This window comes from Euwallacea fornicatus, chromosome 37 (genome assembly GCF_040115645.1).
Source record: "Euwallacea fornicatus isolate EFF26 chromosome 37, ASM4011564v1, whole genome shotgun sequence".
In the NCBI taxonomy this organism is placed as follows: domain Eukaryota; kingdom Metazoa; phylum Arthropoda; class Insecta; order Coleoptera; family Curculionidae; genus Euwallacea; species Euwallacea fornicatus.
Genome location: NC_089577.1, coordinates 1,754,911 through 1,771,151, shown reverse-complemented (window position 1 = coordinate 1,771,151; position 16,241 = coordinate 1,754,911). Strand labels below are relative to the sequence as shown.

The following is a 16,241-nucleotide window of genomic DNA, read 5'->3' as shown; positions in this document are numbered from 1 at the left end:
AAAGATTACATTCTAAAACAATTTGCATTTATGGACATATTGAAAATAGGATCATGGGGTGGTTTTTGTGAATAAAAGTGTTTGACAGTTTGAGCCCATTATACCTTTGTTAGTTTTCCTCTATCTAGAGTTGGAAATTTGAGTTTCTTGTCGAAAAAACTTAAATCTGAACACTCTTGAAATGTGCTTACCTTTGGATTTCTCCCCCAATTCCTCATGAGTATTCTCCATTATCCTCCAGGCTTTGATTTCCTCGGTGTCGTAATTGAAAAGTCGGCGAGTTTCCTCATCAAAGTACGTGTCTCCTCGACCCAAATGAGTGTTTTGCACAAGAAGATCTGGGTTTTGGCATTTGTCTTTCAGCATTTCGTCCACGTTACAAGGTCTGATTTCAATGGAGCCCCTACCGCGTTTCAAACCTAAAAAAAAAACATTAAAAATCCTTCCATTTTTATTAGATTCACTGCACCTTCGTCCTTCCCTCCTTTAGTCCGTATAACCCTTGAGAAATCAGGCCAATCTAAGAACTTCTCCCTGAATAAAATTGTCTCTCTATGCTGCGTGATCTTCGCAAACAGCGCCCATGCAGGTCTTTTCTCTCCCTGCAAGGGCATTTCTTCAACTTCCCTCTCTCCAAGGGCTTCGGCTACACTCAGAGGGTTAACACTGCAATCGCTATAGTTATATCCGTCCTCCCACATCTCTTTAGCCAACTTCAAGGCCGTCTTCTTCTTCTCCAAGGCGGCGTTTTTACCGCTCCACACGTACATCTCCGACCCGAAATCAAATACTATCACCGCGGTTTCCTTGAGCATTTCGTACTTGGGAATAGCGCCCCAGAAGATGTCACTAGGCACCAATTCTTGCCCTTCCAAAGTGTAGATCATATTGGCTTGAAGGATATTAGCCTCGTAAATTTCATCCTCGTTTACATGTCCGGCTTTGGCAGTAACAGGAACTTCATTGACACCCAAAAGTTTCCAGAAATCCTCCAGCTGCTTCTGGGCCACGTCACTGGCAGATACATTGATCACTTTGGGTACTTTGCAGCCTAAATCCCCGGTTTTTTCAATATGATTGGCCAGGTCGGAAGCTCTGCTCCGCTCAATAACATTGGAGAAAGTTCCAGTATAGTTGTACAAAGCGGTTGAAGTGACTAGCAAATAACAATCTCCTTCGTTGATACTGGATGCAACAGGCTGTACCAGTCGAGTTTGAACGTGGCGCCTGCCCTTAATTTGTAACAGCATCAGGCCCTTCCAGGGTAGAAGGGTCGTGGGACCTGTGCCCTTTTTCAGCGCCACGCGTTTGAAGTCTTCGTTGCTGGCTAGGCCAGCCAAAGCGTCCAGGGATTTGTTAGAGTTCTGGGACACTGCAATTCCAGATTATTGTATAAGTGATAAATTACAAAGTATATTAACTCGAATGATATTTGTCCTATACTTCCACTATTAGTTTGCGCATAAATGACTGAATCATTGGTAACAATTTCATCAATATTCTACTTAAAACTTCGTTAATATGAGATTTGCAGCTACCGTTATAATTGATCCACAACTTGGTTGCTATTTCAATCTCCAAAATACGATTTTTAATCTACCACGTCATGATTTTGACCTAAAATTCCACTAATATTTACCCTGCGATTGTGTTAACATTTAATCCAAAACTTTTTTATTTTTTGTCCGACAATTTTTTCTCTGATATGTGACCTACAATTGCATAGATTTTCGGCCGAAGCATATACAAAAACCTTCGCTTACACTTTTCAATAATCAGTCTTCTTTTCTCTCTCTCGGCCACCCCCGTAATGACCTCGGTATATTGGCTAGAGATGTCCGTCCGATCGACCAGAGCTTTGATCGGGTTCCGGGAAGTTCCCTTACGACGTGGTATCTACGCAGAATCCCTTATAAGGAACCTCCAATGCTCAGCGATCAAATGACACTTACCTGTACATTTTTCTTAAAAGATAGTAACGGCTGCCTGTCAAGGGCGTCAAAATCCTCGAGGTTGATATCTGCCCTCTCGTTTGTGACTTCGGAGCGCTGCACGCTCTCAAAGAAGGCAGTGAAAGTGAAATCGTCAGGTTTGATGATTGGAACCACACGGTTCTGAGATTTTTCCTCCGCGAATGTAGTTTCTACGACGTTGACAGAATACTGAATGCTCCAAATTAGTCAGGTATCACTTACCCGAAGCCTGATTTGGCGCTATCGGGGACAAGGCCGATTTGCTTCGGGAGAGATCAAAATGAATGTTTTTCTCTGGGGAAGAGGGAGTTGAAGATGCGTCTGAAAGAAATAAATTATATGTGAATTCACTAACAACAGGTAAGCAACCAACTTGGTTGCATTATTAGGCCAACACACACACACAAACAATGCTTAGCGACGCCAATCACAGAGCGTGTTTTATCTGCCATGAATCCACCGGTATTAAACTGATTAAACTCGATATGTATGAATCACTTGTTTCCCTTTATATTAACGTTGAAAAGTATGTATTTTAACGAATATAATAAATAGCTATTTTGATAAGAGACTATTCACTTGATTAGCATGCGCTCAATACCTTCTTTTCCTTTATATCGTTTCGCTTGTGGCGTTCTCTTAATATTATCGGTCGAGGGCAAGTTGATGGTAGGTGGCCCTTCCTTGGCCTTCTCCCCAATTTTTCCGGCTACGGAGAACTTTTCAGCATCACTCTTTTCCACGCGACTTTTCCATTGTTGCGAAGCGGCATCCAGCTCGTCTTTCTTTGCTGCCAATAGTGACTTCTCCGAAAGCTCATCCTAAGGAAAAATCACTTGAAATACCCCTAAAACCAAACAAACTGCTTAACGCACTTCTGATTTTGCTAACCAATACCAACCGAGGAAAATGGCAATCAGCATCAAGTACCACATTTCAACTGCGCACCGAATCGATTAGAAACTCTTTACGTTTGAATAGGCAATTGATTTGTTTGATTTGCCACATGTACGAATGTACGGGGACGGGCGGGTATGTGCCGATAAAATTACGTGCATTCATTGGTAATTGAAGTGGGATTTTCAAGGTTCAAATAAAAAGATTAAGAACTAAAGTAAGCGAACAATTCATTCAATAAACTTGGCGATGGAAGCTTAATTCGAAAATTATCTTTATTTGTAAGAGAGAAAAATCTAGCATATAGTTGAAAAGGAAACCTCAGCAGTTAATTAATCCAAATCAATCTTTCAAGTTTTCGTCCGTTTTGCCACATTTCTAACACATTTAATTTAGTTTCAATTTCAAGGAAGTCCGTCAAGGTCCGGCAACTTGGCACTAACGGTTCGACAGCAGGAATATAGCCAATGTACGTCATATATATGGGACAGCTGAGCACCACGACACGTTACTTCGATAAATACCAGTCGCCTTGTTGCCATTTACCAAATGATTTCTCCAAATTAAATTTCGAAAATGTTCTTTCTTTTTACAGCATTTTAGAAACAATACAGTACCTAACACTGGCACGTCGTACCGCTCGTATGAAAACATCTCTGCCTGTTATTAAATTAAATATGGACAAGTCTGTGCTTAAAGGTATTGTTCTTAGTTGAAATCCGAGCTAATTCAAGTTTCAGGAAGCCGAGAACCTGAAAGTCTCATTCAAAGACCAATATTATCAAAGTCACCGTCTGTATTCGAACCAACAAACAAACGGAAGAGAACCATTAACCTTTCTATTCAACCGATAATACCAATAACAAAGACGAAATCGCCGTTTTTGGGACGCCAGTCATGGCTTTGCCTTAAATAAATCAGCGGCGTATGGAATAAAAAGTACGAACTGACTTACATTGTAGCGGTTCTTCTCTTTCAGGGATTTTAGCTCATCGAAACTGTTATTGTTCAGGGCTACTCTCTTCATCCACTCCTTCTCGCCGCTCTCCTGCAATTTCGCCCTTAAATCCGCAATGGAACGAGGCATGGCACCAGCTGTATGCGTGTGAGATCTAAACACAAGGAAATAATGCACAAAGCGGCAACAATATTAAAATGTATAAACTTGCCATTGGGCGGATTATCGAATATCCAAAAAAATCGATACAATTGTTAGTAAAGTAAATAATGGTTTATTTTGTATCGTGGCAATTCCACGTGTGTAAGACCTGAATTTTCCAGAAGGCACCCCGAGTTATTGAGTAAGAACAAAAAAACATTTCTCTTGTTGTCTGTCTTAATTGTTGAGTTTAAGGACAAGCCTGGTGCGCCACTGTCTTAATTTTTTTTCATTAAAGAGAAAGATTAAAACCTTTTTTCTGTAGAAATTCAGTGAGATACGTGAAGTGTGTTATTTAAAATTCCATGATTTGGTCAGTCAATGGCAATTTGTTGTAACGTGTACATATATGAGAGCTTGACACGCCACTGCTTTACTTCCTGCAGCCCTTCAGTTTTCCTCATAAGGAAGAAATGTTGCGGATTTTTTTCTGCAATAATATAGTGACGTTACAAAATTTTCTCTATTTTGAGCATAAACAACATGGTAACATGATGACTTATCATCAACGTTATCACGGAAATTATCAGATATCAAAAAATCTACGCAATTGTTTTCCCTAATAGGTAAACAAAAGCACATTACCAGTCACTGTATATCCATTGAAGGCTCGAATTTCCCAGAAAGTCTCAGGGGCAATAACACGACTAAGACTGATAAGTTACAGGCGTATAACGTTACTTTTTAATTACCGAAATTTATGAATAGTACCGTAAGAAATAACACACACTGTTAAAAGTCGCGGGTTGGAACGTAAAGCGAAATTAAATATCTCAAGGTTTGGCAACCTGGCATTTGCAAAAATTCAACGCCCATTATGGACCATCCCTTTCGCACTCGCATGACACCCCAAAATATCAATCACTTTGATGTAACAAATGATAAACGCCCTGTTGCCATTTACTCAAACTTTGCTCACCTCCTAAGTCCGCTGCCCGATTTGCAAGGCTCCTCGGCCTCCCCCAATTCCTTTTGGTCCTCCGAATTTCCAGCTGCGGCCTCACATGACTTGACTACTGGACGCAGGAACGAAGAGCTCTTGCTTTTGGCTAGACACCCTTCCAACTGCAGCCTGCGATTTTAAGTATCTCAAAAATTGTCACTTCGCGAAACTCATTATTGAAAGCGTAATTAAACGAGTTAAGTAGGGTTAATATAGGCGCAATTGTCACGCTTAATGGTACCACTGCAGTGCTAGATTCCGTCTAAACAAACGTCGGGCTTGCATTTATATTCAATTGGAATATACGGTACTGTCAATGCCAAAAAGCAGTACTTGTTAAATAAATCGATCGAACGTTGACTGCATTCCTATCGGCATAAATTTAAATAATTCTGTTCATCTGGGGCAAAGAAGTGCACAACCAGTAATTTGCTAACGGCCGAAACTGGTTTCTAAACGCCACTTGTGTCGTAATGAAACGAGAGAGCGACGTCTTGTCTTGTAAATAGAAAACCTCAAGCAAAGCCAAGCAAGTAAATCTAATTCCCCTAGACCAGGCTCTTCATCTGCATTCATTGTTCACCTCTCGCTCGTACCCTCCCTTCAAGGCCCATTGTTACCCCACTGTCGCCAGACGACGTCTGGCCCTTTTACGGGGATTTATCGATCTTTCTCGCGGCCCTTTTCGGGGGTTAAAGCACCCGCTTTTTATTTAAAACCGTTTCAAGTTCCCAACAAAATGTCACGATGACCTCCATTATACTTTTGACGTCACCGAAATGTAGGAAATGGCTCCTCTCTCCATTTATCTTTGACATTTAACGCGTCCCAGTTTGGAGTATTTTTAGACCGTGGCCGGGGTGGGTTTAAGTCACTTCCTGCTCGCCCTAAATTTAAACAAAAAAGATATTTCCGTTCCACAATGCTGTAGCGAAGGCGCATCGAAAATCACAGAAGAGACGGATCTGGAGGACCGAGTCGACCACACGTTCTCACTTTCAACGAGAGTGTTTAAACAGGTGTATGTAGGTAAAAACTTAGAAGGTTGCAGCAGTCTAGTACTTTTTATCGAAGCCCACGAGAACAATGAGGATAGATCTAGTTGAGGTGTGTCAAATTTGAGAAATTGAAGAATTGAAGAGGTACTGAATTGAGGCACTACTTAAGGCCGAAGAGAGAGAGAGAGAGAGTAAATTGTTTATGTTACCTTAATTTCGCTCAACATATCGCTATGGTGTGAACGTGGGCTCCAAGGCTCGCGAAACTTGAAAAACTTCCCAATATGTCTCCAAACAGCGACGGCGACACAGTGTCTTTGCCCCTTACTGCTTTCCAATAGGAAAATGAACTTTTCGGAAAATTTTTTTATCGATACGGTCGTAACCCGGGCACTTACCTCAAGTCTAGTATTTTTCATTGAGTGAAAATTAGTGGTTTTAATTTCCATTTGGAATTTCAGGGATCATGTGACCATTTTCTCACATTCCACGCGTTTTCATTTTTTCTACGTCAGTGTTTCTAAGGTTCTTGCGTTACACGAGAAAAAGATCGAGCACGAGCCTGTCAGGCCTTTGACGGGTTTCAGCGGAGTTCTCATCTGATGTCCACGGGCGAAGGGTCGTTTCGTTTAGACCTCGTTTTCCAGTAAATTCAAAGTGTGTCGAAGAAAATAGAAAACTCTCTCTTTGGGTGCGCCAATGAATGCAAAAAGAAAATCATCGCCTATCGATTAATGTGGTACGCGAAAGGTCAGTTTGTTTTGTACACACACTGATGACCCTCCACGATGCGCAATTACATCGAACGTCCATAATCTTATTACCAAAGAGCCCGAACCAAAGTGTATCAAGACTTTGAAACGCATAGCACCCACTCAAGCAGGAAAAAATTAAATCACATTTCGCGCTTTCGCGGTGACCAGATTAAACTCACTTAGGACCAGTATTACTATGTCATAATGTGGGCTTTCTTTTGGGGTCCTTGACATGTTTCCGCATCAACATTTCAATAAATCAGCACAGAATCATTTACCTCACAGTTGATGCAAAATAACCCACATGGCTTCTCACTCGGAAAAAACAATTCAAACTTCTATTTCCCGCCGCTTTTTCAGTGTTAGATGATCCACCGAAACGAAACTTGCAAGGCGAGCGTAGTGACGTACCCGGAAACGTCACGCGAAACCGACTTCTCGACAGTCTATGGCCAACTGACTGATGATGGCTATAGGTTTACTTGTAACAAACGAAAATCGAAACCGACGGCCAGGGGCGGCTCGAGGGGGACTGCACTGAATTCTAAAGGAGGCAATTATGGAAAATACCTTCATTACCCGACCACTTAACCATTAACCTACGCAATTCCAGGCACGAGCTATATTTCAGATGGTATCTCTGTGGTACCGCCGCGAGGTACTCAGTAATAAGTAAGAAAATACGTTCTCCCGGAGCAGGCCGTGCACTGATGAAGATCGGTGATGTAACACCGGTGAGAAGAAGAGATATTTGTGATTATAAGGTGTGATTCATCCTTGAGATTAGTCACTTTCTTGTTAGAACTCTTTATGAAGGCTTCTATAATACCAAGTAACCATTACGCAAAAGGTAATATTTGTACCTGCCTCTGGTCAAAGACTTGCTCGCAAATATCTATGCTGCGTTAATGACGCCGGGTACCACCTGCGGCACACGCATTAGTACTTTTTCCAGGTATGTACGCTCTCAATAAATTAACAAGGTACTTAGGCCTATCGAAACGGACCCCGACGGCGGTACAAAAAGACGCCTTAACATGCTCACGGGAGCGTAAAATTGCATCGCTTCTTTATCTGCTCCTCTTGCAGGTTGTGGTCAAGCCCAGGAGGGTCACTGACTCTATTTTACGTGACAGTGCACGCCAAAAACCGCTAATTTGATTATCGTTTAATAATAGAAAAATCCCTTAATTTCCAATGAGGGATGATCGGGAAACGAATTGTTTTTCGGCTTTGAAAATATGGACAATGACGGAAACCGAACACGGATCAAATTTCAAAAATATTCGAAATTCTACATGTATAGATTATTTCACTTTCCACTATGTTTACATGACCAAGATGCAAGTTACTCTACTGATTTTCAGGCGTCTGCCTGGCAACTTTAGTCAATTTCTTTTCTGAAGTTTATTTTCATCACCAAGACCATCTGAGAAAAGTTACCGAAAATTGTAGTTCATTTTTAAGACTATTTATTCTTACAAAATTTAATTGCACCCGGCATTGGAATTTACAGATGAATGTCAAAAAATCGAGACATACTACGGCCAAGAAAAATCTAATTACAACATTCTGCCTCTTTTTAACATTATTTTTTATTAGAACATTTAATTTGGCCCCACTTTGTAATTAACAGCTTAAGAGAGCAAGAACCACAGCCATACAAATAAAAAGAAGGAAAAACTTACTTGAAATTCAAATTTAGCTTGCTCTCCTTCTTGAAAATGCTTTTCACCTCCCTCCCTCCAGAGCTCTCGCCCTCCGAGGTGGTCTCATCTGCACCTGCGCATTTGATCTTCGATTTCGCTATTTTAACATCCTCGGCGTCGGATTCGGAGCCCGATTCATTGCTTGAAATGCCCTCGTCCTCCTTATCTGCGCACACTTCGTTTTTCTCCGGCTTCACTCGGCGAAACGCAGATTCGTGACGTGGACCGCTTTTAAGCAGGCTACGCGGAGACGCGAACGATTGACTACGTCGTGGCGTCGTAGCATCTGACTGGACAGGTTTTAGAATTCCTTTTCTCTCACCTAGAGCTAGATCTAGAAGATCTTCAGACTTAAGAAATTTGATCGTAAAAGGTGTTAAATGTACCTTTTTCCATGCGTTTCTTCTTGGCCTCCTCCGCGAGGCTCCTCATCTGACTGGCCAACGAGGACATCTCTGATTGGTGGATGTTAATATTCAGATCTTCGGTGTCGTCTTGAGGTTCTTCAAGCTCGAGGCCGTCACCCAGCGACTGGAAGGCTGAATCCGAGGAGGTTTTCTGACAAGTAGACCCTTCGGGTGAAGCGTCAAAGCCTGCTGCGGTAGATGAGTGCAGGAAATAAATTAGACCAGCGCCATCTTCTAGAGAGGAGGCAAAGTCCAAAGAGCGGGAGGAGCCCGTAAGACTGGCAAACGTATGATATGTCAAATTCGAAGGGCGGATAGGTGGATCTTCTTGGCGTAGCAGGTTGCGGCTGCAATGCGTGTGATTGTGTGAAATATAAATTTTTTTTTGTGGGGGGAAAAAATGAAGAGTAGACGCGTATTTGTATGTGCAATTCACGGCGGAGCGTTAACCACTGAGGCGTCGCGATTGGCTAAAATTAGAAGTCGAGGGAACGGTGCCAAGAAAAAACTGTATTTTGAGGAAATTTTGTTACGAATGTCGGATGTGTAGGTGCTTGATGGAGCAGCCGCCTTGTGAAAACATGTTTCCAATTTAAAGGTGACATATAACATATAACGGAATTTTGATCACAGGAGAAGCGACTCCTTAATCTTAGGAAGGAAATTTTTACGCCACAGTGTAAAATTATAAAAATACTGTGTTATATTAACTAATTTTCACAAAATACATTTCCGACCAAAGAGAACGTACCGGTTACAGTTTCCAAGAGAGACACAAGATAATAAATTCTAGCAATGTCATTTTTTTTTCTGGAAATAATTAAGTAAAAATGAATTAAATGTGGAAAGATCTTGACAAGTGACTTTAGCTGCGCAACCTTCAACTATATATGCTTGAAAATAATCGCTTAGCGCAAATTTGCCTCTTACTCCAAGCACACTACATCGAATCGTCTCTTACCTTTCCTGCAACTCATCTGATGTGACGGGTTGCGTCCTATATCGCTCGTTGTTTCTCTTCTGCCCGCTCTTCTTCGGAATGGCACCGGTACTTTCGTCGGCACCCCCACCCCCACCCCCACCTTCGGTGATCAGCTGTTTCTCAAATGATCGAACTAGCTCCAACACAGACAAAGGCCGCGCCTTTCTCAAATCCCTGTCCTCCTCTTTATCTCGAGTAATGGCGTTCGATTGGACGTTGAAGTCGGAACAGATCGTGTATGACCGGCGTGAGCCGCGTCTTCGTCTTTCTTCACTGTTATCAGGATCCGGGACGGCGTCGCCGCAGAACGAAAGTCGCGGACGCGGCGAGTCTGCTCGAAGAGAGCCTGATTTCAGAATCGGTCTCATTTCGCCTAAAAAAGTTAACTCATACGTCATTTTAACTTTTTCAATATTTCAGTTTTTCAATCTATTAAAAAATGATTAATTACCACCATCTTCGCCGTTGGAAAATCGAGAATATCTCGCCTCCTGGCCGGTATCTAAAATTTCCCTTCCCCCCGCTTTAGGAAGCTTGAGAATAGGCCTCATGGGCTTACTGTCTTCGCCCTCATCGGTATCGGTGCTGGACTTTTTCTTAAGGATGGGTTTCGGTCCATCAGAGGAGGTAGTTTCACTTTAAAAAGACCATTATCAATTGAAATGTTCACTGAAATAAAACAGAAACTCACCTATACGAATGCTCATCAGAGAAACTTTTCTTCTTCAATATGGGCTTTACTGAATCTTGACTAACTTCCGGCTCCAGGATCATTTCAGCACCGCCTGCAGCGGCCAAGATCACCGCCGTGGTGATGGAGACGTGGGGGGTACTGCTGGTACTACCTGAAATTCGAGTTATTTCATTCCTGATAGAGCAACGAGATTGAAAACAATACCTGCACTGCTCGCTCCGGATCTGCGCTTGAGGATGCCGTGGGGAGAGTTGAGCGAAACGTCATCATCTTCGTGTTTTAGGGGCTTGCGCTTTAAAATGCCATGGATGTGGACTTCCGGCGATTGCGTGCGATGCAGTTCTTCCAGGGAAGATCTTCTTTGACTCTTAAGTATTGACCTAGAACGTTTAATCCTGCTGAATGTGCGTGGACTTAAAATAAAAATAGAAATTCACCTAGAATCAGAAGCTTTGTTGGCGACATCTGGACTGCAACTCCTGTGGCGCATTACTGTAGATTCATCTAAGCTGCGCCGCTTCTTCAATATTCCTTGTTTCCTTTTGCTGGAAGCAGGTTCTACCACACTGGGTGAAAACGTTACTGGAGGTGTATGGGTCGAATGCGTCTCAGTCTTATCATCTTGAGCGCCTTTCCGTTTTAGAATTGAAACCGGCACTGCGTGAGCAGCACTAGGGGCTTCATTGACCACCACAACGGCCTCCTTTTCCTCTTTAGCTTTTCTTTTGAGTATCGATGAAGGCTTTGTAGTAAATTTCTCACTCTTGGTTAGATTTTTTGGGGACTCTCGTGTTCGATTGGCTAACCGCTCCACGCGGGCTAAAGTTTCCCGAGTGAAGGCGGTCAGTTCCTCCATCCTCCTGGCAATATTCCGATTAGTCTCAGTATCAGAGACAGAGCTCGGAGATGGACGCTTAACAGCACCAGTCGTAGTTTTCTGTTCAAATTATACACATTAAAAAAAAAAAAAACAGAAAACAGATGTTTGGAAAAATAGAATACGTATGTACATTGTATTCCATTAAAATGCTGAACATCACGAGGTATAATGTGCGTGTCATTTTTCAATTTTGGCTATTGCCGTGGTTAAAAAATAAATTTTTGTCGTTATTGTTGCTCATCCATTCATCGACTCAGTTGCAATACGATACATACCTCTCTATCGGAATAGCTATGATGACGCATCACCCCACTAGGGCTAGTTTTAGGACTGGAGATTTGGGACCTTCGCACAGCGAAGGGTTTATACTTGTGCGATTCTGAAGTAGTAACGCTTTTTCTGGCATTCTCCATATGAACGGACAATTCAGAGCGTCTAAAATTATAGAGCTATTTAAATTTGAAGACGAGATGTGGGAAAATACCTAGGCGTAACTCTCGACAAAGGAGAGCTGTGAGTGATGGAGCAAGGGCTGGTAGGCATCGCCACGGTAGGAGTAGTTGGGGCAGTGGATGATAATGGAGAAGGCAGACTTGTAGACGTGGTCGAAGAGGCAGTGTTAGTGGTTGACGGTCTCGGTGCCTGGTCCAGTACCTCTGGGGGGAAGAATCGGCGCCGGCGTCGGGCGGTTTTCGGGTCATCTAGTCATATTTATTTTTAATAAAAAAATCTCTTTTGAAACCCATATTAGAAGGTTACCATAAAGGCTGTTCGGGGGTACCACTTCAGAAGTAAGAGATCTATTAAGGTTCGACTTTCTTTTACTGCTCTTGTCGCGCTCGATGGTTGGCTTTGTTGCGGGCGAATCTGACAGGGGCGACGTAATTTTCTAAACATGTTTAAAACCACTAAAGTATCAAAACCGAGTATATTCAATGCATATAAAATTAATTTTTTTCCAATAGAGACAAAATTACTTTTGTTTGATGTTCAATATCTCGAAGTTTGATTATCGCCATGCTGTAGATATACAGGGTGTCCCAAATAAAGTGAGTTCCATGGGGATTATGGAAGCGGTAAGAGATACAAGGTGACTCAAATTGGAAAAAAGAAGCGCATTTTTGTGCCCATTCAGAAAATGTTCTAAATTAAAAAATATGCACAGGGGTTGTCAAAATATGAGCAAACAACTGAAAACTGCGATTTTCAAAAATCATAAATTATGAGTAAATTGTACCAAATTTGGCAGTTCTTCATTATCGACAACTGCCAATTGAATGGCGTTTTCAGAATTTTTCCAGGCCTTCTAGATTTCGAGAAATTATATTAAACTTTGTTATTTCTTATGGCCGCCATATTGGATTTTGGTGCCGTCGAATAGACAATAAAAAGAGTTTTTTAACCGTGTATCACAAAGGTGCCCTTGGACCTGCCAAAGTAAGAAAAATAAATAAATACATTTTTCACCTTAGTAGGCTTAGAAACAAGTACTTTAGTGTTGCTATGGATACTTTCGTTACATGCAACGAATGTCAACAAAAATTTCAGGTCAATTTTATTCAAATTTATTTTTCTTTAGGACCCGATAAGCAGTTGATCTAGGTATACCAATATTATATTCTATTTGACGCAGTGAGATGCGAGGGTTTTCAACAACACTTCCAACAACATAATTTTCAACATCTTCATTAATCCTGCGTGTTCTGGTTTTCTTTTCAAATGATCCATACTTAAGTAGATTCACTCTAAGCCTATTAAGTATTACGTGCCCAGGTTGAGGCCTCTCTGGATACCTCTGAAGATACATATTTTGAGCTCTACCTACATTTCTTCCACTTAAAATGTAGCAGTCATTAATCTCCAGCTTTTCTTGATTTGAAAACCGTTCCATAATTTTATTACTTGAAATTTTCTGTTGAATGAAAGCGTAAAACTGATAAAAATGAAATAGAAAAAATAAAAATTGACCTAAAATACAACAATATTGAAGACTTTTTGTTGACATTCGTTGCATGTAACGAAAGTATCCATAGCAACACTAAAGTACTTGTTTCTAAGCCTACTAAGGTGAAAAATGTATTTATTTATTTTTCTTACTTTGGCAGGTCCAAGGGCACCTTTGTGATACACGGTTAAAAAACTCTTTTTATTGTCTATTCGACGGCACCAAAATCCAATATGGCGGCCATAAGAAATAACAAAGTTTAATATAATTTCTCGAAATCTAGAAGGCCTGGAAAAATTCTGAAAACGCCATTCAATTGGCAGTGGTCGATAATGAAGAACTGCCAAATTTGGTACAATTTACTCATAATTTATGATTTTTGAAAATCGCAGTTTTCAGTTGTTTGCTCATATTTTGACAACCCCTCTGCATATTTTTTAATTTAGAACATTTTCTGAATGGGCACAAAAATGCGCTTCTTTTTTCCAATTTGAGTCACCTTGTATCTCTTACCGCTTCCATAATCCCCCATGGAACTCACTTTATTTGGGACACCCTGTATAATACAACAAGATATTTAGGGCTTCATCAGGCTTCATAATAATAGTGTTGCCTCGAAGTTCATCACGTCCCGTGCCTGTATTTACCTCTCGATTTAGAACCGGTGAACAGGCGCGCACGCGTATCTCTTAACATCAAGAGTTATGAAAAATACCAACATGACCAGGTGTTTTAGACCCTTTTCATTTCATTTTCCTCTTTGCAACAGTAGATTTAACAATTCTATTAGAATCAGACACAAGTTTTACTGGTTGCATGAGGCTTAAAAAGTGCGCTATTTTGACAGAGACCCTCGCTTGGGTACCTGTGGTTTTTTTCAATGACATACAGCGGTCTTACATTTCTCGCTATTTTAAGTTTTATCATAACATAGTCTTGCTTAAACAACAAACTTACCATCAATGAAGCCTGAACTGTTTAGCAAATATTTACGTGGCTCATTGCCTAACGCGTTTATCACTGAGGATACGATTTTGGCAACAATGCTGAATTCGTGAGGAATTATGCGGTCCTAATTTTACACCTACCTCAGTCTTGGGCGAATTTAAGTTTTTCTCCTGGGCCTGGGCCCTCAGCCTGGAAGCCCTCGTGGTCCTGGGACCCTCAGACCCGCTCGAGGAAGCCACTGCTATGCTAAATTGCTCGGCCAGCTGCTTGCGTCGCTCTTCCTTGTAGCGGGCAATGCAACTTGCGCGCGTTTCCTATAAACAAAGCCGTCAAAACTTCCGGCTTGGCAACAACGCATCGGTTACCTTGGACGTTTCGGACATAGCGGCTTCATCAGGGCAGGAAACGGAGCGTAACCATCTGATGGGCAGTCTTGACCGTTTTTTAGAATATTTACCTGGAAAAGAAGACGAGAGGGGTTTTAAAGCGGTTTTAGCAGCTTTGCCCTGAGGGTTGTAACAGATCAGATGGTACCACATCGCGACGAATGCTTCCGCTATCACAGTACAGTACTAACTGGACTGAATGACTGACCGGGTAATTCATCAAACCGTACCCTGATTTAAATTAAGTGGCGTGTTGGGTTTAATGATGTGGTACGCGGGATTGTTGTAATTCTTTCGAACTGACACACTCATTAAAGGGTTCGCAATTATTTTTGATATTTAAAGAAATTCACTCAAACATCTATAAATACGATGTAAATAATGAAATTGGGACCGGTCCAATGCATCTGCTGTAGGAGAAATGTCGAAGAAAACATTCATAGACCGAAATCTCGCATATTTTCCTGATTCGTGGTTGCCTAATCGGCGATAAATCGCTGCATAAGTACTAATTATTGTTAGTCGTATTCCTGATTGATTAAGCAAAGTGTTTATAGCACCGAGTGAAAGTCGATTGATCATTAAATAATTGAAATCGGTTAAAGTGGTGAAAATCTCCTCTTTGAAAGATGAGAGGCAATTAAATAAAATCTAAACGAGGTATCTTAGGCACTATAGGCCAACTGGTGCGCTTTCCTTTAACTCTCCATATACAGGAAAATATAGTCACGGTTCGTTGACATTCCCAGATAAACAATGCTGCAACTTCCCTTCGATGATAACGTTCAGGTAACCCCAATTCACAGCTGCCAGCAGGAATTCCAACGGTACTTTCGAGCGGTAGAAGGAAGTACGCTGCAGTACCACTATCCTTGAGGTTCGTCCTTCGGCATTTGCATGCAAGAAGTTTGTTTCGGTCACGTGTGGTCGCCGCCCACGGGCTGCGGGTTACAAGAAGTCGGATTTTTACATTATCTCGGTGATTTAATCCCCAGAGGAAATCGCCCCGACCCACGTCGAACCCACAGAAATAATCGATTTGAAGTGTTGTTTTCCTGCTGGGAACTGGTTAATTGGAATTTATATTTTTGAAGAAATTGTTATAAGATTAAACACCGCTGTATATGTATTTTAGGGAATAGTTTATTATGACGTATAAAATAGATCGAAAATCCACTTCAGAAAAATCTAAAAATAAAATTCCTAAAATGTTATCTCAAACATTAATCGACATAATTTCAATATTTACACTATATGCTCTCGGCGTCTAACAGACAATTCGTTTTGAGCTAAATTTTTGGAAACTTACTTCACGAATGCACACTAAATCCTACTAAACTTTAAGGCACAATTAACAGAGCTAAAAAATCTTGTCAAATTTGTCGAATGCTCCCGCGAAAGACACGAAAACTTGAATGAAAAAGTACCGCATATACGCGTAAGGTCGGCGGGATCAACCTGTGGCTTTCAGCAGGAGGCACAGACCTTGATCGCAACACAGTGGGGGATTGAATTATCTTAAGTCACTCATATTTACTTCAGGTTTTGTCCAACGGATTTGGACG

At 41.3% G+C, this 16,241-nt stretch overlaps 1 protein-coding gene across 5 annotated transcripts in view; it reads right to left on the bottom strand.

The window, feature by feature from the left end:
* LOC136349317 (supervillin-like) overlaps positions 1 to 16,241 on the bottom strand; it is a 33,835-nt gene that overhangs the window by 2,423 nt on the left and 15,171 nt on the right. For all 5 annotated transcript variants that reach the window (XM_066300784.1, XM_066300785.1, XM_066300783.1 and 2 more), the window contains exons 3-22: positions 14,656 to 14,747; positions 14,431 to 14,604; positions 12,157 to 12,286; positions 11,882 to 12,098; positions 11,673 to 11,832; positions 10,955 to 11,454; positions 10,722 to 10,897; positions 10,515 to 10,668; positions 10,275 to 10,459; positions 9,803 to 10,196; positions 8,821 to 9,188; positions 8,414 to 8,768; positions 4,949 to 5,101; positions 3,826 to 3,982; positions 2,575 to 2,794; positions 2,196 to 2,294; positions 1,953 to 2,143; positions 1,764 to 1,896; positions 470 to 1,372; positions 192 to 419 (exon numbers count right to left, since the gene is read on the bottom strand). In XM_066300784.1, coding sequence (XP_066156881.1) covers positions 192 to 419; positions 470 to 1,372; positions 1,764 to 1,896; positions 1,953 to 2,143; positions 2,196 to 2,294; positions 2,575 to 2,794; positions 3,826 to 3,982; positions 4,949 to 5,101; positions 8,414 to 8,768; positions 8,821 to 9,188; positions 9,803 to 10,196; positions 10,275 to 10,459; positions 10,515 to 10,668; positions 10,722 to 10,897; positions 10,955 to 11,454; positions 11,673 to 11,832; positions 11,882 to 12,098; positions 12,157 to 12,286; positions 14,431 to 14,604; positions 14,656 to 14,747 — 4,989 coding nt within the window. The remainder of the gene's footprint in view (positions 1 to 191; positions 420 to 469; positions 1,373 to 1,763; positions 1,897 to 1,952; positions 2,144 to 2,195; positions 2,295 to 2,574; positions 2,795 to 3,825; positions 3,983 to 4,948; positions 5,102 to 8,413; positions 8,769 to 8,820; positions 9,189 to 9,802; positions 10,197 to 10,274; positions 10,460 to 10,514; positions 10,669 to 10,721; positions 10,898 to 10,954; positions 11,455 to 11,672; positions 11,833 to 11,881; positions 12,099 to 12,156; positions 12,287 to 14,430; positions 14,605 to 14,655; positions 14,748 to 16,241) is intronic.